Genomic DNA, 27,973 nt, shown 5'->3' with positions numbered 1-27,973 from the left:
TGACATGTACCTTAGCATTTAATTTGAAAAAGTATTGAAAAATATTTTCCACACAAAAAAGTACAACTAATAAAACAAGCAATAACTCAGCCCAGGGATGCATATAAAAAGTAATAACGTTCTCCTGCTTACATGAATGCAGTGTCCCTACTGTTCATTTTAATTGTTTTTTAAAATGTAGACTGAAATAATATGAAGGGAATGAAAATATGTTACTTTCTAGTGTTGCTTTACCTCAAATATTTTAGATTTCTTAAACACCAGAGTATTGCCTTTCCTTTCAATAATATGGGAAGAAATGGCTACTATAGATTTTCCGTAGAGGTTTTTTTTTTATTCCAATGCTATCTATCTGTTAAAAGATTCCCCTCCCAGAGGAATTCATTATTTAAAAATAATTTCCATATATTGTTGGTAGGTCATGTTTTGATTTGGAAAACCAAATTTGTAGAAAATATGATTAAGATTAATTTTCATAGAGTATTATAGAATCTGGGAATTCAGGAAAACTAATAATATCAGATATATCCTTTATATTTAAGATTATGACAAAGTAGTCATACTCTGGTTTTAAAATGTATTACTCCCTTTGAGGGTTAAAAAGGCTTTGAGGTATAATTGACATATAATAAACTGCAAATATACAAAAGTGTAAATTTTGGTGTATTTTGAAATGCATATATTCTCATTAAACTATCACCCCCCTGAAATCCTTTGTGCCCTTTCATAATCTCTCTCTCCTGCTTTCCCACACCCCTGCTCTCCACTCCTAGGCAACCACATCTGCTTTCTTTCATTCTAGACTACAGTTGTCCCTTGGAATTCGTGGGAGTTGGTTCTAGGACCACTCAAGTATACCAAAGTTGCACATACTCAAGTTGGAACCCACATGTATGAAAATGTCACTCTGTATATGTAGTTTTTGCATCACATGAATGCTGTATTTTTGATAGACATTTGGGTGAAAAAAATGTGTATAAGTGGACCTGGGCAGTTCACCCCTGTGTTATTCAAGGGTCAACCGTAGTTTGCATTTTCTAGAGTTTGATGTAAATGGGATCATACGTTATGCTTTCTTTTTTTGGTCTGTCTTCTTTAACTCGGCATAATTATTGTGAGCTTCATTTATATTGTTGCATATGTCAGTAGTTCATTCCTTTTTATTGATGGGTAATATACTATTGGTGGGTACGTCACAATTTGTTTTTCCATTCTCCTGTTGGTGAATACTGAGATTGTTTCCAGGTTTTGGCTCTTATAAATTATGTACAATTCTGAACATTCATGTACAAATCTTTGTATTGACATATGCTTTCCTTTCTCTTGGATAAATATACCTGGGAGAGCAGTGGCTAAATCATATGGTAACTGTATGTTTAAATACTAAGAAACTGCTAAACTGTTTTCCAAAGTGATTATACCATTTTACATGATCACCAACAGTGTATAAGAGTTGCAGTTTCTCCACGTCCTTGTAAAAACTTGGAATGGTCAGTCCTCTAAATTTTAGCTCTTCTAGTGGATGTGTGGTGGTAGCTCATTGTGGTTTTAATTTGTATTCCCCTAATAGCTAATGACTACTGATGCCGAGCACCTCTCCACGTGCTTATTTGCCATCTGGATATCTTTTTGTAAAGTGCGTACAACGTGTAGTGCTGTTACCTCTCTAGTAGTAATTTAGATCTCTTTTTTATCAGTCAGGCTATAGGTTTATCAATTTTATTGCCTTAAGTATCAGCTTTTGGTTTCATTGAATTTATTGTTTTTCTATTTTCTGTTTATTTTACTCTGATTTTTATTGTTTTTTTGAATTTTTTTTACTTTGTTTTAATTTGCTCTTTTTCTGCTTTCTTTTTTTTTTTCCTTTTTTTTTTATTATACTTTAGGTTTTAGGGTACATGTGCACGATGTGCAGCTTTGTTACATATGTATCCATGTGCCATGTTGTCTTGCTGCACCCATTAACTCATCATTTAGCATTAGGTATATCTCCTAATGCTGTCCCTCCCCCCTCCCCCCACCCCACAACAGTCCCCGGAGTGTGATGTTCCCCTTCCTGTGTCCATGAGTTCTCATTGTTCAATTCCCACCTATGAGTGAGAACATGCGGTGTTTGGTTTTTTGTCCTCGCAATAGTTTACTGAGAATGTTTTCCAGTTTCATCCATGTCCCTACAAAGGACATGAACTCATCATTTTTTATGGCTGCATAGTATTCCATGGTGTATATGTGCCACATTTTCTTAATCCAGACTATCGTTGTTGGACATTTGGGTTGGTTCCAACTCTTTGCTATTGTGAATAGTGCCGCAATAAACATACGTGTGCATGTGTCTTTATAGCAGCCTGATTTATAGTCCTTTGGGTATATACCCAGTAATGGGATGGCTGGGTCAAATGGTATTTCTAGTTCGAGATCCCTGAGGAATCGCCACACTGACTTCCACAATGGTTGAACTAGTTTACAGTCCCACCAACAGTGTAAAAGTGTTCCTATTTCTCCACATCCTCTCCAGCACCGGTTGTTTCCTGATTTTTTAATGATGGCCATTCTAACTGGTGTGAGATGGTATCTCACTGTGGTTTTGATTTGCATTTCTCTGATGGCCAGTGATGATGAGCATTTTTTCATGTGTCTTTTGGCTGCATAAATGTCTTCTTTTGAGATGTGTCTATTCATGTCCTTCGCCCACTTTTTGATGGGGTTGCTTGTTTTTTTCTTGTAAATTTGTTTGAGTTCATTGTAGATTCTGGATATTAGCCCTTTGTCAGATGAGTAGGTTGCAAAAATGTTCTCCCATTCTGTAGGTTGCCTGTTTGCTCTGATGGTAGTTTCTTTTGCTGCGCAGAAGCTCTTTAGTTTAATTAGATCCCATTTCTCAATTTTGGCTTTTGCTGCCATTGCTTTCGGTGTTTTAGACATGAAGTCCTTGCCCACGCCTATGTCCTGAATGGTATTGCCTAGGTTTTCTTGTAGGATTTTAATGGTTTTAGGTCTAACATTTAAGTCTTTAATCCATCTTGAATTAATTTTTGTATAAGGTGTAAGGAAGGGATCCAGTTTCAGCTTTCTACATATGGCTAGACAGTTTTCCCAGCACCATTTATTAAATAGGGAATCCTTTCCCCATTTCTTGTTTTTGTTAGGTTTGTCAAAGATCAGATAGTTGTAGATATGTGGCATCATTTCTGAGGGCTCTGTTCTGTTCCATTGATCTATGTCTCTGTTGTGGTACCAGTACCATGCTGTTTTGGTTACTGTAGCCTTGTAGTATAGTTTGAAGTCAGGTAGCGTGATGCCTCCAGCTTTTTTCTTTTGGCTTAGGATTGACTTGGCAATGCGGGCTATTTTTTGGTCCCATATGCACTTTAAAGTAGTTTTTTCCAATTCTGTGAAGAAAGTCATTGGTAACTTGATGGGGATGGCATTGAATCTATAAATTACCTTGGGCAGTATGGTCATTTTCACGATATTGATTCTTCCAACCCATGAGCATGGAATGTTCTTCCATTTGTTTGTATCCTCTTTTATTTCATTGAGCAGTGGTTTGTAGTTCTCCTTGAAGAGGTCCTTCACATCCCTTGTAAGTTGGATTCCTAGGTATTTTATTCTCTTTGAAGCAATTGTGAATGGGAGTTCACTCATGATTTGGCTGTCTGTTTGTCTGTGATTGGTGTACAAGAATGCTTGTGATTTTTGTACATTGATTTTGTATCCTGAGACTTTGCTGAAGTTGCTAATCAGCTTAAGGAGATTTTGGGCTGAGACAGTGGGGTTTTCTAGATATACAATCATGTCATCTGCAAACAGGGACAATTTGACTTCCTCTTTTCCTAATTGAATACCCTTTATTTCCTTCTCCTGCCTGATTGCCCTGGCCAGAACTTCCAGCACTATGTTGAATAGGAGCGGTGAGAGAGGGCATCCCTGTCTTGTGCCAGTTTTCAAAGGGAATGCTTCCAATTTTTGCCCATTCAGTATGATATTGGCTGTGGGTTTGTCATAGATAGCTCTTATTATTTTGAGATACGTCCCATCAATACCTAATTTATTGAGAGTTTTAGCATGAAGGGTTGTTGAATTTTGTCAAAGGCCTTTTCTGCATCTATTGAGATAATCATGTGGTTTTTGTCTTTGGTTCTGTTTATATGCTGGATTACATTTATTGATTTGCGTACATCGAACCAGCCTTGCATCCCAGGGATGAAGCCCACTTGATGATGGTGTATAAGCTTTTTGATGTGCTGCTGGATTCGGTTTGCCAGTATTTTATTGAGGATTTTTGCATCAATGTTCATCAAGGATATTGGTCTGAAATTCTCTTTTTTGGTTATGTCTCTGCCAGGCTTTGGTATCAGGACGATGCTGGCTTCATAAAATGTGTTAGGGAGGATTCCCTCTTTTTCTATCAATTGGAATAGTTTCAGAAGGAATGGTACCAGTTCCTCCTTGTACCTCTGGTAGAATTCAGCTGTGGATCCATCAGGTCCTGGACTCTTTTTGGTTGGTAGGCTATTGATTATTGCCACAATTTCAGAGCCTGTTATTGGTCTATTCAGAGATTCAACTTCTTCCTGGTTTAGTCTTGAGAGGGTGTGTGTGTTGAGGAATTTATCCATTTCTTCTAGATTTTCTAGTTTATTTGCATAGAGGTGTTTGTAGTATTCTCTGATGGTAGATTGTATTTCTGTGGGATCGGTGGTGATATCCCCTTTTTCGTTTTTTATTGCATCTATTTGATTCTTCTCTCTTTTCTTCTTTATTAGTCTTGCTAGCGGTCTATCAATTTTGTCGATCTTTTCAAAAAACCAGTTCCTGGATTCATTAATTTTTTGAAGGGTTTTTTGTGTCTCTATTTCCTTCAGTTCTGCTCTGATCTTAGTTATTTGTAGCCTTCTGATAGCTTTTGAATGTGTTTGCTCTTGCTTTTCTAGTTCTTTTAATTGTGATGTTAGGGTGTCAATTTTGGATCTTTCCTGCTTTCTCTTGTGGGCATTTAGTGCTATAAATTTCCCTCTCCACACTGCTTTGAATGCGTCCCAGAGATTCTGGTATGTTGTGTCTTTGTTCTCGTTGGTTTCAAAGAACATCTTTATTTCTGCCTTCATTTCATTATGTACCCAATAGTCATTCAGGAGCAGGTTGTTCAGTTTCCATGTAGTTGAGCGGTTTGGAGTGAGTTTCTTAATCCTGAGTTCTAGTTTGATTGCACTGTGGTCTGAGAGACAGTTTGTTGTAATTTCTGTTCTTTTACATTTGCTGAGGAGAGCTTTACTTCCAACTATGTGGTCAATTTTGGAATAGGTGTGGTGTGGTGCTGAAAAAAATGTATATTCTGTTGATTTGGGGTGGAGAGTTCTGTAGATGTCTATTAGGTCCACTTTGTGCAGAGCTGAGTTCAATTCCTGGATATCCTTGTTAACTTTCTGTCTCGTTGATGTGTCTAATGTTGACAGTGGGGTGTTAAAATCTCCCATTATTATTGTGTGGGAGTTTAAGTCCGTTTGTAGGTCACTGAGGACTTGCTTTATGAATCTGGGTGCTCCTGTGTTGGGTGCATATATATTTAGGATAGTTAGCTCTTCTTGTTGAATTGATCCCTTTACCATTATGTAATGGCCTTCTTTGTCTCTTTTGATCTTTGTTGGTTTAAAGTCTATTTTATCGGAGACTAGGATTGCAACCCCTGCCTTTTTTTGTTTTCCATTTGCTTGATTGATCTTCCTCCATCCCTTTATTTTGAGGCTGTGTGTGTCTCTGCACGTGAGATGGGTTTCCTGAATACAGCACACTGATGGGTCTTGACTCCTTATCCAGTTTGCCAGTCTGTGTCTTTTAATTGGAGCATTTAGCCCATTTACATTTAAAGTTAATATTGTTATGTGTGAATCTGATCCTGTCATTATGATGTTAGTTGGTTATTTTGCTCGTTAGTTGATGCAGTTTCTTCCTAGCCTCGATGGTCTTTAAAATTTGGCATGTTTTTGCAGGGGCTGGTACCGGTTGTTCCTTTCCATGTTTAGTGCTTCCTTCAGGAGCTCTTTTAGGGCAGGCCTGGTGGTGACAAAATCACTCAGCATTTGCTTGTCTGTAAAGTATTTTATTTCTCCTTCACTTATGAAGCTTAGTTTGGCTGGATATGAAATTCTGGGTTGAAAATTCTTTTCCTTAAGAATGTTGAATATCGGCCCCCACTCTCTTCTGGCTTGTAGAGTTTCTGCCAAGAGATCAGCTGTTAGTCTGATGGGCTTCCCATTGTGGGTAACCTGACCTTTCTCTCTGGCTGCCCTTAACATTTTTTCCTTCATTTCAACTTTGGTGAATCTGACAATTATGTGTGTTGGAGTTGCTCTTCTCGAGGAGTATCTTTGTGGCGTTCTCTGTATTTCCTGAATCTGAATGTTGGCCTGCCTTGCTAGATTGGGGAAGTTTTCCTGGATAATATCTTGCAGAGTGTTTTCCAACTTGGTTCCATTCTCCCCGTCATTTTCAGGTACACCAATCAGACGTAGGTTTGGTCTTTTCACATAGTCCCAAATTTCTTGGAGGCTTTGTTTGTTTCTTTTTATTCTTTTTTCTCTAAACTTCCCTTCTCACTTCATTTCATTCATTTCATCTTCCATCGCTAATACCCTTTCTTCCAGTTGATCGCATCGGCTACCGAGGCTTCTGCAATCTTCACGTAGTTCTCGATACTTGGCTTTCAGCTCCATCAGCTCCTTTAAGCCCTTCCCTCCATTGGTTATTCTAGTTATCCATTCGTCTAATTTTTTTTCAACGTTTTTCACTTCTTTGCTATCGTTTTGAATTTCCTCCCGTAGCTCGGAGTAGTTTGATCGTCTGAAGCCTTCTTCTCTGAACTCGTCAAAGTCATTCTCTGTCCAGCTTTGTTGCATTGCTGGTGAGGAACTGCATTCCTTTGGAGAAGGAGAGATGCTCTGCTTTTTAGAGTTTCCAGTTTTTCTGCTCTGTTTTTTCCCCATCTTTCTGGTTTTATCTACTTTTGGTCTTTGATGATGGTGATGTAAAGATGGGTTTTTGGTGTGGGTGTCCTTTCTGTTTGTTAGTTTTCCTTCTACCAGACAGGACCCTCAGCTGCAGGTCTGTTGGAGTTTGCTAGAGGTCCACTCCAGACCCTGTTTGGCTGGGTGTCAGCAGCGGTGGCTGCAGAACAGCGGATTTTCGTGAGACCACAAATTCAGCCATCTGGTAGTTCCTCTGGAAGTTTTGTCTCAGAGCAGTACCCGGCCGAGTGAGGTGTCAGTCTGTGCTTACTGGGGGATGCCTCCCAGTTAGGCTGCTCGGGGGTCAGGGACCCACTTTAGGAGGCAGTGTGTCCGTTCTCAGATCTCCAGCTGCGTGCTGGGAGAACCACTACTCTCTTCAAAGCTGTCAGTCAGACAGAGACATTTAAGTCTGCAGAGGTTCCTGCTGAATTTTTGTTTGTCTGTGCCCTGCCCCCAGAGGTGGAGCCTACAGAGGCAGGCAGGCCTCCTTGAGCTGTGGTGGGCTCCACCCAGTTTGAGCTTCCTGGCTGCTTTGTTTACCTAAGCAAGCCTGGGCAATGGCGGGTGACCCTCCCCCAGCCTCACTGCCGCCTTGCAGTTTGATCTCAGACTGCTGTGCTAGCAGTCAGCGAGACTCCGTGGGCATAGGACCCTCCAAGCCAGGTGGGGGACACAATCTCCTGGTGTGCCGTTTTCTAGGCTCGTTTGAAAAGCGCAGTATTAGGGTGGGACTGACCTGATTTTCCAGGTGCCGTCTGTTACCCCTTTCTTTGACTAGGAAAGGGAACTCCCTGACCCCTTGTGCTTCCTGAGTGAGGCAATGCCTCGCCCTGCTTCGGCTCACGCACAGTGTGCTTCACCGACTGTCCTGCACCCACTGTTTGGCACTCCCTAGTGAGATGAACCCGGTACCTCAAACGGAAATGCAGAAATCACCTGTCTTCTGTGTCGCTCAGGCTGGGAGCTGTAGACTGGAGCTGTTCCTATTCGGCCATCTTGGCTCCACCCTCTTTCTGCTTTCTTAAGTTGTAAGACGACGTGATTGATTTGAGATCTTTTCTAATATAAATATTTAGTGCTTTGAATTTCCCCCTGAATTGGCAGCATTCCACCAGTTTGGACATGTGTTATATAATTTTCCTTTGGTCTTATTTTTGACCCATGGGTTATTTACAGTTGTGCTATTTAGTTTCCAAATATTATAGTTGAGGATTTTCCAGAGACTTTTGTTAATGGTTTGTAATTAATTTCATTTTGATAAAAGAACATAGTTTATATAACTTGAATTCCTTTAAATTTATTGAGACTGTTTTTATAGCTTAGAACATGGTGTATCTCAGGAAATATTTTGTATGCACTTGGAAAGCATGTGGGTGTGTCTTCTATTCTTGTTGGGTGATGTGTTCTATGAATGTCCATTTGGGCATGTTAGTTGATGGTATTATTCAGGTCTTCTATATGCTTGCTGATTGTGTTTACAGTAGTCCCCCTTTATCCATGGTTTTGCTTTCTGAGGTTTCAGTTACCTATGGTCAACCATGCTCTGAAAATATTACAGTATTTTGCAAGAGACACCACCGTCACATAACTTTTATTACAATATATTGTTGTAATTGTACTATTTTGTTATTAGTTGTTGTTAGTGTCTTACTATACCTTATTTATAAGTCAAACTTTAACATAGGTATGTATATATAGGAAAAAAAATACTACAGATAGGGTTTAGTACTATCCAAGATTTCAGGCTTCCATTGAGGGTCTTGGAACATAACTCCTCCAGATAAGGGGGGACTATTATATTTATCCTGTCAAATAATGAGAGAGAGGTATTGAAATTTATAGCTGTAATTGTGGATTTGTTTATTTCTCTTCTGTCAGTTTTTGCTCATGTATTCAAACGCTTTTGCTGGATTGACTCCTTTTTCGTGTGAAATGACCTTCTTTGTCCCTGGTAATATTTTTTTGCTCTGTAATCTTGTTTGTTTGATATTAATGTAGGCACTTCAACTATCTTTTGACTAGCATTAACATGGTATATCTGTTTCCATCCTTTTATGTTTAACATACTTATGTCTATGTATTTATAGAACATTTCTTGTAGTTGAGTTTTGCTTTTATATCCATCTGATAATTTCTGCCTTTTAATTTAGGTATTTGGACCATTTATATATAATGTTATTGATATAATTAGGTTCAAATATGTAACTTTGCTATTCGTTTTCTATTTTTCCCATCTGTTCTTTGTTCACTTCGTCTTCTTTTTCTCACTTGTTTTGGATTATTTTTATGATTCCATTTCATTTCCTTGGTTGTTATAATTTTTGTTTAAAAATAGTAGTTGCTTTGTCTTTGATGGCGTACTATATCTTTAACTTATCGTAGTCTATCTTCAAGTGATATGCTATTCCTGAGTGGTGTAAGAACTTTGTCATTGTTTATTTACATTTCTCCCTTTCTTCCTTTCTGTTAGTGTTGTCATACATTTTACTTATACTTGTTATAAACCTCAAATATATTTTAAAAATAGTTATCTTCAGTTACATGTATGGTGGGATACTTAAGGTTGTCCCATAGCCCTCTGATGCTCTTTTCATTTTTACAGATTCTTTTCTCTGTTTCATTTTTCGTATAGAAAATTGCTTCAAGTTTACCAAACTCTACTTCTGCAGCTCAATTTTCCATTAATCTTATCCAGTATATTTTTTATCTCACACATTGTAGTTTTCATCTGTAAAAGTTTATTTTGGATCTTTTTTATATCTTTGTTGTGTCTGACTTTTTGGACATATGGAACACAGTTATAATAATCACTTTTAGTATCCTTGTCTGCTATTGTTTACATCTGTGTACAGTTCTGGGTTGATTTTGACTGATGGCATTTTGTTCTAATTGTGGGTTGTGTTTTTCTACTTATTTGCCTGTCTGATCATCGTTGATTAGATGATAAGTTTTACAGACTACCTTGTTGAGTGCTAGACATTTTTGAATTTCTATAAATATTCCTGAGCGTTGTTCTGGAATATTTATATTGTTCTGGTTAATTGGAAAACGTTTGATCCTTTTAACTTTTGTTTTAACATTTTTTAGGTGGGCCCAGAGCAGCATTTAGTCTAGGGCATGCTGTTACCCACTAATGAAGCAAGACTCTTAATACTGTGTCTAGTGCTTTTTGAATTACGTGATCTCCTAGTCTAGCTAGTGGGACTGGATAAGTAGTTCCCAGGAATGTCAAGTACTCTACCTCCAATCCTTTGGGCTAATTCTTTCCCTGGCTGCAGGTGTTTTCTTTCTGAGTACTCAGGGGGAACCCTCTGCAGTTCTCTGGGATTTTCTTATGGTGCAGCCTTCTCTTCTTTGGTACTCTGTTCTGTGAACTCTAGCTGCCTTGGAATTCTTGGACTCCTGGCTATGTCTCCTTTACGCAGAAATCCTTCAGGCTCTGACTGAGGTCACTGTCCTGCACTGTAGCCTTGAATTATTTCTTAAGGCAGTAAGCTAGGGAAATTTGACCTTGGCTGGAGGTTTCTTTTTTTGTGTGAGGCTTCCATATTTTAGGTTTGGCACATGATATGAGTTTTAAACTAGTTTATATTATTTGACTATGTGTTATGTTCTGGACTGACTTTACAAAAAAGCACATGATCATTGCTTTTATTCTTTGAATGCAGTTAGATATATCATTTTATAGTTTCTTAGATTATTAACAACTTATGTCGGATGAGAAGAGTTTCCAAAGATGTATAGAATTATGGCCTTGTTCTAGTTTTTTGTTTGTTTCCTTTTTAAAATTACGAGTATGGGGATATTAAATATGAAGAGTTGATAAATACTATTTATCTCATTGTGATTGGGATTTTGATCAGTTATTATAACTGCCATAGATGGTTGTGGCATTGTAACAGAGAGCTTTATCAATTTATGGAAAAACATTGAGTTTAATTACATGTATTACAATCATGATCTCCTGTTGGTACTGAATGCTTTGTTGAGGTCAGTTAAAATAACATTTGAGTCTTGATGTTATTGCTTGGATTGCACCTATATTTCATATGCTGTTAATCTGTCCTGTTCCAATAGCAGTCCAGAGCATGAGTCCATTCACATCCTGAGTGTTGATGAGAAGAACAAGTTGGGAGCCAAGATTATCAAAGCAGAGATGATGGGGAATATGGTAAGACTCTTAGATGTTGTTTTGGAGAATAGTGATTAAATATTTAACTTCTTACGAGTAATTTTAGAAGTTCCTTAGCAGTGTGGATATAGCACACTGTGAAAATAACTGTTGGCTATTGGTTCCTTAAAGAAATTCTCAGGCCTGGCGCCATGCTGACACCTGTAATCCCAGCACTTTGGGAGGCCAAGGCAGGCGGATCACTTGAGGTCAGGAGTTCAAGACCAGCCTGGCCAAAATGGTGAAACCCCCCGTCTCTAGTGAAAATACAAAAATTAGCTGGGTGTGGTGGCGCATGCCTGTAATCCCAGGGGAGGCTGAGGCAGTTGAATCGCTTGAACCTGGGAGGCGGAGATTGCAGTGAGCCAAGATCACGCCAATGCAGCACTCCAGCCTGGGCGACAAAGCGAGACTGTGTCTTCAAAAAAAAAAAAAAAAATTCTTGAACCTTTCGGTGAACAGTAGTGTCTGCCTACTTCTAAATAAATGATCTAACTTCTCTGTCAGATCTCTGAAATTTAAGATCCTAAGGAACTTCATGCTTTTAAATTTATTTTTTACTTTGCTATTTACTTTATTCCTGCATTTCTAACTCATTGAGCATATTTAAGGGAGATAAAGATGTCACTTTTTCTACCTCATTTTTGTCATATATTTGTAAGAATGTTTTTTACTTTTCCAAATTACTTAAGAACCTGAAATAGGAGGATTAAGTCATTTATTCAAGTTTTAAGTAAATGTGCTGTGCCTGATACTATGTTAGATACTTTGTGTAGGCTAACTCATTTAATTCCTGTAGTAATGTTTGATTTAAGACTAATTTACCTCAGAATTGTAAGAAATAGGGATGATTTGGTACGAGCTGCATTTATCCATTCATCCATTCACTTATTATATTGTCACATGCATATTAAAATAATATACACTGAGATGTATATATTAAAGTGCACATGGCAGAATAGCACAGCCAGATATTCCACATATTGATAGAATAGATTCAGTCATGGTCATATGTATGCACTCATCTCAAACCCAAATATAAGGGATCTTTAAGTAGTCTATGTTTTGGTAAACTATTAGTACAATACTGTAGTAGAACAAATGGTAACCAAACAAGATATTTCTGTGTTATGTCTAATAAAGGGCATGTCTTGCATATGCTGCTCTATCTCTTTGAATCTGATCCTTGGAAACACTGAACTTCCACTCATCCTAGAAATTGCTAAGGGAAATAAACCAACAACAGTAACGATAGCAAGAAAGTAGTTTGAGCTTTGAAAGTACAGAGGAATTAGTTAAAATAGTGAAAGAGAGGTCATCTAGGTAAAAGGGTAAAATATGTGTCTTGTGTTCAAGAAGAACACTGGAGTGGCGCTTGCTATTCTTTGCATGTCACATAAATCTACTTATTTAATGTATTACTTCATGGTTTATTGCTTTATATGGCAGTTGTTTTCTATAAATTTCTGTAAGTTTCCTAGAGTAAAAATGAAATATATTCAGAATTTTCATCTAAATTATCAACAATAAAGAAGGTAACATTTTAAATCTTGTGATAGCTTTTTTGTTACCAGTAACTGAAGTTGAAAGTATTGAACTTTTATAATATTTAGTAATTATTAAAATGTCATTAAGGTTATGATTTCCTTCATGTATCTCCTCCAAAATATATGTCCTTGTAATTATTTATCTTTGAAGCATAAACACATGTCACAGGTATTCAAGAAGTTTGTAACTGAGATAAGTTCATTAAAAAGTAATATACTAGGCTGTGGATTAGTAATTGAAATTAGATGATGGCTACATGAGTGTTGATTATGCTATTTTTCCTTCTGTTGTGTAAATTTGAACATTTTGTCGTAAAGAATTAAACTACATATCGCACATATTTTACTTGTTTTTCTTTTTGAAGGAATTAGCTGAACAACTTAAAGCTCAACTTGAAAAGGCAAATAAATTCAAAGAAACTGTAACACATATACCAAAAAAATCTGGGGTAGAGGTAAGTAATAAAAGTTTGGAGAATGTAATTACCTTGTATAACACTACTACTGGGCAGTGGTAATATTTTATTTTATTTTATTTTTTATTTTATTTTATCTATTTTTTTGAGACAGTGTCTTGCTCTGTCGCCCAGGCTGGAGTGCAGTGGCATGATCTTGGCTCACTGCAACGTCTGCCTCCCGGGTTCAGGCAATTCTTGTGCCTCAGCCTCCTAAGTAGCTGGTACCACCACCATGCCTGGCTAATTTTTGTATTTTTAGTAGAGATGGGTTTCACCATGTTGGCCAGGCTGGTCTCAAACTCCTGACTTCAAATGATCCACCCACCTCGGCCTCCAAAAGTGCTGGGATTACAGATGTGAGTTACTGTGCCCAGCTGGCAGTGGTAATATTTTAATGTGAGATGGTGTCTGTATATGTGTCTGTGTGTTTATGTGTATGCATGCTTGTTTTAAAAAATTGAGTTTTCTATGTATTCTCTTACATTCTGTCAGTGTGCCCTGGTGGAAAAAAGCCGCGGGCTGAGACCAAGGAGTCCTGCTTTTATTCTGGACTGTGCTGCTTACTGATTGCTTCTGTATGAGTCAAACTGCTTCTTAACTGTCTCCTTCAGAACGAGAGACTTTAGATATTCATTTCATATAAAACAAATTACTTGGTCTATGATTAATTCATCTATCTGTTAGTGAACAAAACAAATAAAAACACCTACCTGCATGGAACTTTCATTTGGGTAGGGAGGGAAACAATAAATTATAAAAATGATAAGCAAATTAAAAAATAATACGGTGTATATCAGAAAGTTACCCTATGGCAGGGTAGTGGCAATTTTGAGTGACAGGTGGGTTGGTGGCTTGGAATGCACAGGCCAATTCTGTTGAAAAAGTGTAAGGACTTTATGTAAGGACTTGTAGTTAGTGGAAGAGTGAATTTCTGTGTATTTGAGTGAAGAGCACGGTAGTCATAAGGAACAGAGATTTAAAGGCCCAAAGATGGAAATATGTCTGATGTGTAGGAAGAATAGCAATGAGACCGGTGTTGCTGGAGTAGAATAAATGAGAGAGGGAAGTAGGAGATACAGGTGAGAGAGACTATAGGCGGCCAGATCATGTTAAGCTTTGAAAATCATAGTAAGGAGGTGGGCTTTTTTTTCTGACTGAGATGGTGAGAAACTATTAAATGATTTTAAGCAGAAAACATATTTTGACAGGACCGTTCTGGATTCTCTATTAAGAACGGTTTGCAGAAGCTGAAGTAGAGGTGGGCTTTCGTAATAATGCAGATAAGAAATGATGGTGGCTTTGACCAAGATAGATAGTAGCTATGGAGATGGTTAGAAGTGATTGCATTTTGTATTTGTATAAATACTTTCTGTATATATTTTGAAAGAAAGACTGACAGGATTTTTATGGTGGTTTAGGCATGGGGTGGGTAATGGGAAAAAGAGAGGAGGCAAAGAGGACTCCAAGGTTTTTAGCTTGAGCAGCTGAAAGAATAGCCATTATTTGAGTTGTGGAAGAAAGAGAAGAATGGGTTTTGGGGCAAATCAAAGGTTCTGTTTTCGATATATTGAGAGTTGGGATTCCTGTTAGATGTGGAACAAGTGGAGATGTCACGTAGGCAGTTTGATGGTTGGGAGTCGGAGAAGATAGAATTGGGTAGTTGGGAAAAAGTCCTCTGTGCTGGAGACAGAAATTTGGGAGTTACTAACATATAAGTGATATTTAAATTTATGATACTGCATGAAATAATCACAGGCATAAATGTAGATAGAAGTTGAACAGCTGAGTTCAACTTCTGCATTACAGATTTAGATGTATATGCATAACTCTAGCTGGGTGTGGTGGTGTGCTCCTGTAATCCCAGCTACTTGGGAGGCTGAGGTGGAGGATTGTTTGAGGCCAGGAGGTCCAGGCTGCAGTGAGCCGTGATTGCACCACTGCACTCCAGCCTAGATGACAGAGTGAGACCCTGTCTTAAAAAAAGAATAAATAAATAAATAAATAAAAATAAAAACACTAAAAACAAAATCCTCCACTTTCCCCCAAAATAACTCATGCAATTTTCACAATATCCTTTGAGGCAGTCCATGTCATTATTGCAGTTTTATAGATCAAGAAACTGAGGCACAGAGGGTTAAGTAACTTGTCCAGGCATACAACTGATAAGTGCAGGGCAAGGATTTAAACCCACAAAAGTACTTGTGTTGACATGATACCTCTTTTTGATACTGAAGGACAAAGTCAGCTGCTCTTTTGGAGAATCAGGTTTGGGATATAATGAAGTTCAAAACTGATTTTAAAGGTCTGTTCTCAAAGATCAATTTACATAATTTACTGTCAGTGTGGGAGGAGATGAGAATGTCAACTTCCCTAGAATTTTCTTCAGGCTAACATCATTCATGACTTAGATAACATTATAGAGAATATGTTTATGAAAATGGCTGTTTACACTAAGTTGTGGTACCTAATACTTTTAAAAAGTTTCTCATACAGATTAAAGAATGGAGAGTGAGAAATTACTAGTAGGATTAAAAAGTAGGGACTGGGAGGATAGCTAGAACTAGGTGTACTGTGAAGTCCATCTTACACACTTCTGCCAAATTATTGTTTTCAAGTGTCCTTGTGGTTAACTAATTATGTACTCTGAAACTTTAAGTGGTTTATTAGTGCTAACTGTAAGTACCAGATTTTCCTGCAGCATAGCCTTCCACAGTATGGCCCTGTTTGCCAGTCCTACCTCCAAGACTGTCTTACACATAACCAGTGTCTCTTTCACATTTACCTATGCTATTTATTGTTTGTGCCAGACATCACCCTTCTTCATTACGGCCTTTTTCTAATCCTGTCATACAGTTGCAACATTTTCCATTTTTGAAAACTCAAAGACTTTTTTCTTTTTAAGATTTTATTTTTTAGAGCAGTGCTAGGTTCACAGCAAAATTGAGAGGAAGGTACACAGATTTCCCATATACTTCCTGCCCCTCCATAAGCACAGCCTCCCCCATAATCAATAGCCCCTACCAGAGGAGTACATTTGGTACAATTGACGAACCTGCATTGACACATTATATCACCCAAAGTCTATAGTTTACATTAAGGTCCTCTCTTGGTATTGTACGTTCTATGGGTTTGAATAAATGTGTAATGACATGTATCCACCATTGTAGTATCATACAGAGAATTTTCACTGTACTAAATCTTCTGTGTTCCACCTGTTCATCCCTCCCTACCCCTTAACCCTGGCAACCTCGGATCTTTTTAGTCTCCATAGTTTTGCCTTTTCCAGAATGTCATGTAATTGAAATCATACAGTATAGTATGTAGCATTTTCAGATTGGCTTCTACTGTGTATTTAAGATTCCTCTCTGTCTTTCCATGGTTTGACAGCTCATTTCTTTTTAGTGCTGAATAATATTTCATGGTCTGTGGGTGCCACATTTTACTTATTCATTCACCTATTGGAGGACATCTTGGTGTATCCAAGTTTTTGCAGTTATGAATAAAACTGCAATACTGTGTGCAGTTTTTGGTGTAGACAGAAGTTTTCAACTCCTTTGGGTAGGCTGGGCACACTGGCTCACGCCTATAATCCCAGCACTTTGGGAGGCTGAGATGGGCAGATCGCTTGAGGTCAGGAGTTCGAGACTAGCCTGGCCAATGTGGCAAAACCCTGTCTCTACTAAAAATACAAAAATTAGCTGGGCATGGTGGTGGGCACCTGTAATCCCAACTACTGGGGAGGCTGAGGCAGGAGAATTGCTTGAACCTGGGAGGCGGAGGTTGCAGTGAGCTGAGATTGTGCCACTGCACTCCAGCCTGGGTGGCAGTGTGGGACTCCGTCTCAAAAAACAAAAAAATAAAAAACTCCTTTGGGTAAATATCAAGGAATGCAGTTGCTAGATCGTGTGGTAAGAGTATGTTTGTCAGAAACCTCAAAGATTCTTAAAGTATTTTCTATGGCATGTATCTTCAAATTATATATATGTACACTTGTTACCACCTTCTCATTTATACTTGTTTCTTTCCTGGCACTTGTCACTTTTATTAAAGGTTCTAAAGCTGTGGCTGGACTTCAGGGGATTCCTGAATCAGGCACATTTTTTTCCCCTTTGGTTGGTTGAAAAATTATCTTTATAAGAAAAATTTCTTTATATCAAATGCTGTTCATTTCAGACAACTGTAGTGACATGACTGTTCCACAGCGTGGTAGCACAAGCTTCATGGGAGCAGTGCTGAGGCCTCTAGAATGACGTCCAGTCGATGGGACTAAGAGACCATTGTGCCATTTTGATCTTCTGACAGTCCATCTCTGCCTTTGTCCCTCTCTTTAAATATTAGGCCTAATGAAGAAAATAAAATGTGAATCATAAGTACTCTTCTCTTTTACTTTGATTATCATATATTCTAGAATAGAAAAACCAGTATTTTTGATAATCAGGTTTTTAAAATATCTGAAGGGGCATTAAATGTATATGAGCATAGGAAGGAATGCTTAATTTTAATTAGTATATTTATTAAATTTATTAGCTTAAATAACCTGCCCTTCCTTAAGCATTAAATACTCTTGGTAAATTTAGCAAATCACTCAATTATTTTAAGAAATAATCAGACTAAAATTCTTTACCATTTTCATGGTTTGCTTAAATTATAAAATTTTAAGCTGTTATTAGTTTTGTATAGCTTATTCACTTAAGGGTTTCAAATACCTTCAAAGGACAAACACACATTCTTAAAAAGTTATAATGAACAAGTCATTATAAATGAACGTGAGTGCCATTAAAAATGTGTTTCCTGCGTTAAAGTGAAATAAATTTTATATCAAAAAAGGTTACTATACTTTTACCTAAACACAATATAAAAGGTTAAGTTTGATTTATTTCTTAATCTCAGAGTTGCAAAGTTACTTAACCATCTAAGGGAAATTAACTTTTTTAGGCAGATTAGGGTCCCTCCATAGCAGGAGAGATCTTTGTAGAATTAACAGAATAATGGGTCAGAAATTTGAGACTACTGTATGGGACCTAACCAATAAGAATATATCTTGCTGTTTTATGATAGTGTATGTGTGTGTGTGTGTGTGTGCGTGCATGTGCACGCACACACACACACACCACACTCTTATAAAAGAATAGATCTAAGCCTGAGATTTTTGTGTTACTTCTTGTAGTCAAGCTTTGCTGACCCTATTAAATGAATTGACCATTTTCTTCTCATCTTTTGACTAAGGTTTGCCATGTCCCACCAGATTTTATTTCATACACCTCCTAAAGTGAAGTGCTTTTTCCATTATTCTGTGCAGTTGTTTAATGTAAAGTCAGTTTTCTAAGTATCTTAGGTAAGCAAAAGGAGCCACATAGAGAAACCTTGCTTGAAATGTTTGAGCTGGTTTGCGGCTTGAAACAGAAGGAAAACATTTGAAGCAGATACTCTGTTAAATAACATTTCTCCTACGGTTTTGAGGATATGACAGAATAATTGACAGGCTATATCTCATCCCTTGTGCACATGACTCTGATATTACTCATTATTTTTTAAATTTCTAGCTCCTCCTATCTTTGAGCAGTGGACTTCAGTACTCAGTAGATTAGTATTCGAAGTATCATACAAAGTATAATTTCTGTTTGTTAGTCTCTTTTGGAAACTGTATAGCCCTTTGAAGCTTCAAATAGAAAGCTTTTTTTTCCCTAAGGATTCTTTGACCAGAAAGACATATTTTCATATTCTCTGCAGAGAAGGTTCAAGCACACTTGCACATCTGGTTCAGGCTTTACTAAGTATATATATATAAAACAAATCTTTGCCAAAAATTCTGAAAGAATTCTCTACTGCAACTAAAGTAATTTATTCCATCAGATCCAGGGCCTTGATTACCTTTCAGAGTGGTTTTTTTTTTAGAAATTAGAATGGAATACAAAGTTGTTTACTACCATGGAGATTTGATGACGTTCTAGAGGAAAATCATGGAATACTTCTGATGGAAATTTTGCTCTTTGAGAGAAAAGAAAACCCCATGCATAGAATGCTTGAACAGGGAAGAATTCTTTCATTGCTTAGCTCTTTTGTTGGAAGTATTAAGTTACAGGAATAAGGTAAATCTCTTCATTCACTTATCTATGAATATAATTTTGGCTTTAGTGAAAAACCATCAGCACTTTTAATTATTAGTTTCCTTATCCCTCTTCTCCTTTAGAGGGTGAACTGTTTAGGACAAGGGTTATTCTTTCAGTTCATATCTAGTATGTAGAGTAATACTTGACATCTTGTAGACAACCAAGACATACTGAAATACTTGTTTTATGAATGTCTTTAACTTATTTTATTCTCTGTAGTATTTTATTGTAAATCTTAAAAATGATCCATGATCTTTGACATCATCTAGTCTGGCCATCACACAAGTACAGCTTCTTTATTTTAACATTAAGCCAACCGCATAGCTTCTCCATCTAACTCGTACTTGAACACTGAGTGATGAGGTCTCACTGAGTTTTGGATATTGCTAGTTTTATATCAGGAAAAATCTAATCTTAATTCTTTAATATGGTAGTCCCAATCTGCCCTTCCATAACTTGTGCCTGTTAATAATCCTTCAATGGAGTCACATTATGTATACATTTAATCTAAAGGAATTTAGCTTTGTACTTTATAAGAAAAGATAATGCAGGAAATTAAGCTCAACATTTGTAACAAAGAATGAAATAATCTTTGCTTAATGGTGTAGTAGCTTTAAAGTTTTGTCTACACTGCTGATAAAGAAGAGAAATGCATTTTGGTCCCTTTGCATGTACATAGAGAGGGTTTATGGACATTATCTTTAAAGAAATTGAGGAATTAACTAAGGGCCATAGAGAAACATTAATAAATAAACAGATAAATTCATCATTTTGTATATAAATCAGGTACTTGACTAGTTATTTGAAGTGTTTCCAGTAGTAGTTTGACCATATTCAATTACTGCTTTAACACTGTCTTTTGGATCTGATTCTTGGGTGCATTGTTCACTGTGTTCACAAGTTCACTGTCATTGCTGTGATTCCCAGAATATGTGAACTCTTAGACTGTGTCTTTTAAAAAATGTTTTAAGCACCCCAACCTCTGCAGTTGATCCCCTAAGCATAGTACAACAGAAAAAAAGTTACAAGACTATAAAAAACTTGCTTGTGGTTTACTTTTAATATTTAAACAGTGAGGTTTGACCTTTACTCAATGAATACTTTGCAGTTCCTTCTTTGTAGAAGGCCTTTGCACTCTCAATTTTCTAGGTCAAATATTTTAAATCTAAAGTAAACATTATTGTAGCTTTGCATTTATTCTATTTACCTTGCCATGTTACTGTAGGCACACTTTACTTGAGGTATAGTCTTGCTTGACACGGAGTAGGTATGCAAAAATATTTCCTTTTAGTCATTTAGCTAGTTTTTTCCCCAGCCAAGTAAAAAAGGTCAATAGATGTACCTATTTTCTATACAGTTCAGCTTGTATTTATTAACCCTCCTTAAAGTATCCCTCATTTCTCTGCTGTGCAGTTAGAAATATCATCTTAGGCATTACTAGAGGGCTTATTTCTTGAAATAAGAGTATTACTATAGGAGCAAATATTTTAAGAAAAAATAAACTAAAGCAAATGATATATAAATACAAACTAGTATTAGCATACAGAATCTATCTGTTGTCTAGTCTCATACCTCACATAAAATTCATCGTGAAATGGTGTCAATTTTACCTGCTAAATATTTCTTAACTCTGCTCTTTGTTTTTTATATCTACCACACTAAGATGACCATCATCTCTTGTCTTGACCTCCTAAGTAGCTGTTTTCCCTCCTGCCTCATTGCCTTTACACAGTCTTTCTTTGCCTAGAGTATTTTTCATGCAGTTACCTTCTGTATATCCTTGAGATCTTAATTCAGACGTCATATACTCCTTATAAAAGCTTCTTTCAGGAAAGAGAACATACAAATAAGATTAATTATACAAATATATGATTACAGTCCTTTGACGGTCCTTCAAAGGAAAAGTATAGAAATATGGAAGTATTGAATAGGGCCTAGTGCAATCTGGGCATCCAGAGAATGTTCTGAGGCTATAGCTATTATTTTGGGATCCTGTTACCATTTTGTAACTTTGCCAGAGGAAAAGCTATTCTATTTATGACTACTATCTGTAAGCCTTATTTGTTTACCACAAAAATAATCTTTAGCATGGTATTATCCTAGCTGGGAGTGTTGACCTGTAGGCTTCAGTCATGGAATAGGAAACACCCACTCATATGACTACAGGATGTATTTAATTCTTAATGCTTTCTGGGGTAGTTAAAATTTTTTTTTTATTGTTTTATGAACAGTATTTTCTCAGGTATAATAATTTAGAGAAATTGTAGAATAGTTGTTTTGGATAGTTATGATTGTATATTTATTAATGATCTAATTTTGGGATGAAGAATTATGTCATAGAGTATCTCAAACTTTGAACAGGGCTCTGTAACAGATACTGAAGCCACAACTAATTGATTTCCTTAGAGAGGGAAGAATGACCCAGCAGCAGCCTCTCTCCTTCCCCAGTTTACTTCTATTCCCTCAAATGCTCATTATTTTTTTTTCTCACTAACTCTACTGTTAGCATTTAATTCCCTTTTCTGTTGTTAAATTTAAGGGAAAAATGAAATATTATTGCATATGAAAAATATTGAGTCCTTATACTGTTCAGTAGCAGTTGAGACTTAGGTTTTGTCTTGGAGGGATGGATTCATACGTGTTCTGTTTCCAGATTTTTTTTTTTTTTGTAGGGGGAACGGTTAGATGGAGGGACGATGTCACATAATTATACATTTGCAGTTTAAAGGGAAAACATTTTAAGTGGAAAAAAAACAAACTCAAGGTAAATTTTATCCTTGTACATATTTTAAAATTAACCATGTTGTAGAATGCATAACAAATTGTCGAAGATAGAAATCAAATTTAATGTGCTTTTAGAAAAACTGAAAATACAGTTTTCAATTTCATAGTGCATAAATATGCAGGTACCAAAGAGGTTCTGACTAGAATAATTATAGTAGACAGTTGTTAATGAAGATTGATGAGGAAGAGAAAATAGAATTAGTTGAGTGAAACTCCAGAATACTGAAAAAAAGGAAAGAAAAGAAAAACACTTGCCATATCACAGTGAATCATAGAAAAATCTTATAGTATTTATTATGTTCTCGTCTACTCAAAAATAGTAAATAATCTGTGTATCATTCTTTGATTTAACAGAAAATTAAGTTATAATTAATATAGCTATTATTTATTAATAATTAGTAATAATATCTGTGGCATTAGCCAATAGTAACACAAAAGAGATAAGAGAGAACATAACAAAGAGTAGATACGATACACAAAGGATAGATTAAAAACTGAAATTACTAAAATAGAAAATAAAAAATAAATAGAAATGATTTTTTAAAAACCCAAGAATTTATTCTTTGAAAAAAGTTAATAGGTAGCCTCTAAGAAGGCCAATCTAAAAAACAAAAAAAAAAAGGAAAACACAATAGTATATTAAGAATTTTAAAAGGGGGACAGTACAGACAGAATTGAGAATTTAAAAACATTTTTAAAAGAGCTGCACTGAGCCTATATGATGCCTTCATGGAGTTAGAAAAAGATGTTTCCTTTGGGCAGATGCAGTCCTGTGAATGCTTTTGTACAAATTAAATAGTAGCCTTGGGCTAGGACATACATCTCAGTTATCAGAGTGTAGCTTGGTGTTCAGTCCACCCAGTACCTTGGCCAGGTACTTGTGCGTAGGGAACAACTTGTGGACATCGTTAGAGATAAAGTAGAAATCATTCGAAAGTCATGAAAATACTAAGAATAGTAATAAGTGATGATGGAAATTTTAAAAGATAAAAGTTGAATCATGCTTTATGGCATTCAGTGATAACAAACTTGTAGGCTACCATCACGAACTCTGGAAGTTTGTAGACCACTGATAGGAAAATCTGATTTAGTAGGAGAGTTTTGCTTTATTTCCCAATGCTAGAAAAGGCTTTCAAACATGCACACTTCTTAATAGTAGCTTTGAATCAAAGCAATGTATGCTTTTTCCTTTTCTTTTTAATCAGCGTATTACATACAAGTAGTGCTAGGCCTGCCTATACCAAATAATAACAATGTCGTGAGTTCTTTCCAGACCTTCTTCCAATCCTGGTGGAAGCCACTTTGGTTCTTAGTTGTTTCTTTTGCTTTCTATATTTTTAAATTAAGTTATCTCTTGATCCAGTAAATAGATACTGTTAGGCCAAATAGTATAATTGCCTTTCTTTTATGTAAATAAATAAAATTTCTTAATTTGCATTATCTTCTTTTTTTTTTTTTTGGTTTGCTTCATATTCTTTACTAGTTTTTCTCTTACTTCCAACATCTTGTTAAAATATATCCCAATTTAGTCAGCAAGGAAGCTGAGGTCTGATTAAATTCCTTTGTACTGCAGTCTATAAACTGCCTCTTAGTAGAAAGCTGTGGCCATCCTAGGGCTCATCTCATTTGTTTCCCTTCTTTTAGGGATTACACTCTTCTAGAGATCAGTGTCTAAAAGTGGTTGTTTCATGTATTTGTCCTGTTGTCTAGTTTTTTTAAACAGCAGCAGGTTATACTGTTTTTTTGTTAGTCCATCATGGCCTGAAATGGAAGTCAAGCATAGATCTTTTAACAAAATAAGAGTAACAGGTCCTATTCTCTTACCCTCATTGTTACCAACATGGATCTTGTGTAATACTATGAAGAAATTGCAAGTTTTAATCTTGCTTGTTATTAGGTAGTAGGAAAAATCAATAAAGTGATTTTGAATTAGTTTTATTAGCTAAATAATATATAGAACCAAGATTGGCAGACTTTTCTGTAGAGACCAAATAGTAAATATTTCAGATTTTGTGTGCTGTACAATCTGTGCCACAACTATTCAACTGTTGTTGTATCATGAAGGCAGCCATAGATAACACATAAATGAATGAGCGTGGTTGTGTTCCAATAAAACCTTATTTACGGTCACTAAAATTAGAATTGCATAGAATTTTAATTTGTCATGAAATACTCTTGTTTTGATTTCCCCCCAGCCATTTAACAATGTAAAGACCATCCTCAGCTTATGGGATGACTAAAAACAAGCACAAGACTGGAGGTGGCCTGTGGCGCATAGTTTGTTGACACTGATACAGATTCTTAAGCCTCATATTCTGTATTAATGTGATGGCAAGTTGGGAACTTATTCATTGTTTCTGAGCTCCTCAATATTTCTGTCTTGGTTACCCAAAGTGGCAAAACTTAATGTGATTTGTATTGGCAGGCCTAAGGAACAGAAAGTAGAGAAGTGGGTAGAAGAGGAAAGTAGAGGGGAAAGCGGGTTAGCTTTGGGTGTATAGTGAACCTGTCTGAGGCACCAGCTTGTTAATTTCATTTATCAAGCATTTATCGAGTACCCACTGTTTGACACTGTGCTAGGTCCTAGCAATACAAAGCAGTATACAGCTTGGTCTTTGGTCTGGAAAGGTGGGGAAGACAGTTAAGTTCTAAGTATCTGTTGGGGTAGGCGCGGGACAAAGGGAAGCGAAGCCAGAGCTGCAGGCACTTTTTCTGCCTGTGGAAAGACCATCTTATGCCCCACCTCCCACCCCAGCTCCTGCAACACAAATGCCCAGCACACCAAGGTTTGTGGGATACAGTCCATACAGTCATCTCGCCTACAACAACTACAGGCTGGGAAGGAACCCGGGTACCAACAGCCAGGTCATGGCATCCTCTGGTACTACGATTCCAAAACCCCCAAAGCCACCAGATAAGCTGCTGATGCCCTACATGAGGTACAGCTGAAAGGTCTGGGACCAAGTAGAGGCTTCCAACCCTGACCTAAAGTTGTGGGAGACTGGCGAGATTATTGGTGGCATGTGGTGAGATCTCACTGATGAAGAAAAACAAGAATATTTAAATGGATACGAAGCAGAAAGATAGAGTACAATGAATTTATGAAGGCCTATCGTAATTCCCCCACGTACCTTGCTTACGTAAATGCAAAAAATCGTGCAGAAGCTGCTTTACAGGAAGAGAATTGACAGAGACAGTCTTGCATGGAGAAAGGAGAACCACACATGAGCATTCAGCTTTGCTGAAGATCCAGATGATTATGGTAATGGGTTTTCAGTGAAGCATACAGCCACTGACTGTTTCCAGAGAAACCACCACCTCTTCAGTGAAATCCTTAGTGAGAGTGTGGTGCCAGACGTTCGGTCAGTTGTTGCAACAGCTAGAATGCAGGTCCTTAAACGACAGGTCCAGTCCTTAATGGTTCATCAGCGAAAACTAGAAGCTGAACTTCTTCAAATAGAGGAGGAGAAGAGGAAATTCCTAGAAAGCACAGATTCACTTAACAATGAACTTAAAAGGTTATGCGGTCTGACGGTAGAAGTGGATACGGAGAAAGTTGCAACTGAGATTGCACAGGCAGAGGAACAGACCAGCAAAAAAGCAGGAGGAAAGGGAGAAGGAGGCAGCAGAGCAAGCTGAGTGCAGTCAGAGCAGCATTATTCCTGAGGAAGAACAAGCACCAAACAAAGGTGAGGAGAAGAAAGACGATGAGAACATTCCAGTGGAGACAGAGGAGACACACCTTGAAGAAACGACAGAGAGCCAACAGAATGGTGAAGAAGGCACGTCTACTACTGAGGACAAGGAGAGTGGGCAGGAGGGAGTCGACAGTATGGCAGAGGAAGGAACCAGTGATAGTAACACTGGCTCAGAGAGCAATAGCACGACAGTGGAAGAGCCACCGACAGATCCCCTACCAGAAGATGAGAAAAAAGAATAAATGTTGCCTTGTTTTATGTGTTCTAAATAGTTTTTTAAGTGAAAAAAATGTTTTTTGTTTTTTTAAAAAAAATCTGTTGGGGTAAATGAAAATTTAGAATGACTAGACTCTGAAGTGTCTTTTGCAGATAAATACAATTTTTTATTTTAATTTTTTTTTATACCAGTGGTATTTGGTTACATGAGTAAGTTCTTTAGTGATGATTTGTGAGATTTTGGTGCACCCATCACCCGAGCAGTATACACTGGACCATATTTGTAGTCTTTTATCCCTCACCCCCTTCACACTCTTTCCCCAAAGTCCCCAAAGTGCATTGTATCATTCTTACCCCTTCGCATCCTCTCATAGCTTAGCTCCTACATATCAGTGAAAGCATATGATGTTTGGTTTTCCATTCCTGAGTTACATCACTTAGAATAATAGTCTCCAGTCTCATCCAGGTCATTACAAATGCTAAATTCATTCCTTTTTATGGCTGTGTAGTATTCCATTGTATATATATACACCACAGTTTCTTTATCCGCTTGTTGATTGATGGGCATTTGGGTTGGTTCTCCGATTTTGCAATTGTGAATTGTGCCACAATAAACATGCGTGTACAAGTATCTTTTTCAAATAATGACTTCTTTTTCTTTGGGTAGATACCCAGTAGTGGGATTGCTGGATCAAATGGTAGTTCTACTTTTAGTTCTTTAATGAATCTCCACACTCTTTTCCATAGTGGCTGTTCTAGTTTACATTCCCACCAGCAGTGTAGAAGTGTTCCTTGTTCACCGCATCCACGCCAACATCTACTGTTTTTTCATTTTTTGATTATGCTCATTCTTGCAGGAGTAAGGTGGTATTGCATTGTGGTTTTGATTTGCATTCCCCTGATCATTAGTTATGTTGAGCATTTTTTCATATGTTTGTTGGCCATTTGTGTATCTTTGAGAATTGTCTATTCATATCCTTAGCCCGCTTTTTGATGAGATTTTTTTTTTTCTTGCTGATTTGTTTGAGTTCATTGTAGATTCTGGATATTAGTCCTTTGTCAGGTGTATAGATTGTGAAGATTTTTTCTCACTCTTTGGGTTGTCAGTTTACTCTGCTGACTGTTCCTTTTGCTGTGCAAAAGCTCTTTAATTTAATAGGTCCCAGCTATTTATCTTTGTTTTTATTGCATTTGCTTTTGGGTTCTTGGTCATGAAATCCTTTCCTAAGCCAATGTTTAGAAGGGTTTTTCCAATGTTATCTTCTAGAATTTTTATAGTTTCAGGTCTTGGGTTTAAGTCCTTAATCTACTTTGAGTTGATTTTTGTATAAAGTGAGACATGAGGATCCAGTTTCATTCTCCTACATGTGGCTAGCCAACTATCCCAGCACCATTTGTTGAAAAGGGCATCCTTTCCCCGCTTTATGTTTTTGTTTGCTTTGTCGAAGATCAGTTGGCTTTAAGTATTTGGGTTTATTTCTGAGTTCTCTATTCTGTTCCATTGGTCCATATGCCTATTTTTATACCAGTATCATGCTGTTTTGGTGACTATGGTCTTATAGTATGGTTTGAAATCAGGTAGTGTGATGCCTCCAGATTTGTTCTTTTTGCTTAGCCTTGCTTTGGCTATGTTGGGCTATTTTTTAGTTTCTATGAATTTTAGAAATTTTTTTTTGTAATTCTGTGAAGAATGATGGTGGTATTCTGATGGGGATTGCGTTGAATTTGTAGATTGCTTTTGGCAGTATGGTCATTTTCACAATATTGATTCTACTCACCCATGAGCAAGGGATGTGATTACATTTGTTTGTGTCATCTGTGATTTCTTTCAGCAGTGTTTTGTAGTTTTCCTTGTAGAGGCCTTTTGACTCTTTTGTTAGGTGTATTCCTAAGTATTTTATTTTTATTTTTATTTTTGCAGCTATTGTAACAGGGGTTGAGTTCTTGATTTGATTCTCTGCTTGTTCGCTGTTGGTGTGTAG

The 27,973-nt window shown here is 37.0% G+C and overlaps 1 protein-coding gene and 1 pseudogene across 4 annotated transcripts in view; both read left to right on the top strand.

Moving 5' to 3' along the window:
- Positions 1-27,973, top strand: part of CWF19L2 (CWF19 like cell cycle control factor 2) — a 134,705-nt gene that overhangs the window by 38,000 nt on the left and 68,732 nt on the right. For 3 of the 4 annotated variants that reach the window (XM_055272972.2, XM_063636475.1, XM_055272975.2), the window contains exons 9-10: positions 11,085-11,178; positions 13,091-13,180. In XM_055272972.2, the coding sequence (XP_055128947.1) occupies positions 11,085-11,178; positions 13,091-13,180 (184 nt within the window). The remainder of the gene's footprint in view (positions 1-11,084; positions 11,179-13,090; positions 13,181-27,973) is intronic. The other variant, XM_055272973.2, reaches the window with a different exon arrangement.
- LOC129479595 (SWI/SNF-related matrix-associated actin-dependent regulator of chromatin subfamily E member 1-like) lies at positions 18,288-26,551 on the top strand (annotated as a pseudogene).

The sequence above is a fragment of the Symphalangus syndactylus genome, chromosome 3 (genome assembly GCF_028878055.3).
Source record: "Symphalangus syndactylus isolate Jambi chromosome 3, NHGRI_mSymSyn1-v2.1_pri, whole genome shotgun sequence".
Lineage (NCBI taxonomy): Eukaryota > Metazoa > Chordata > Mammalia > Primates > Hylobatidae > Symphalangus > Symphalangus syndactylus.
This window is presented reverse-complemented; position numbering and strand designations above follow the sequence as displayed.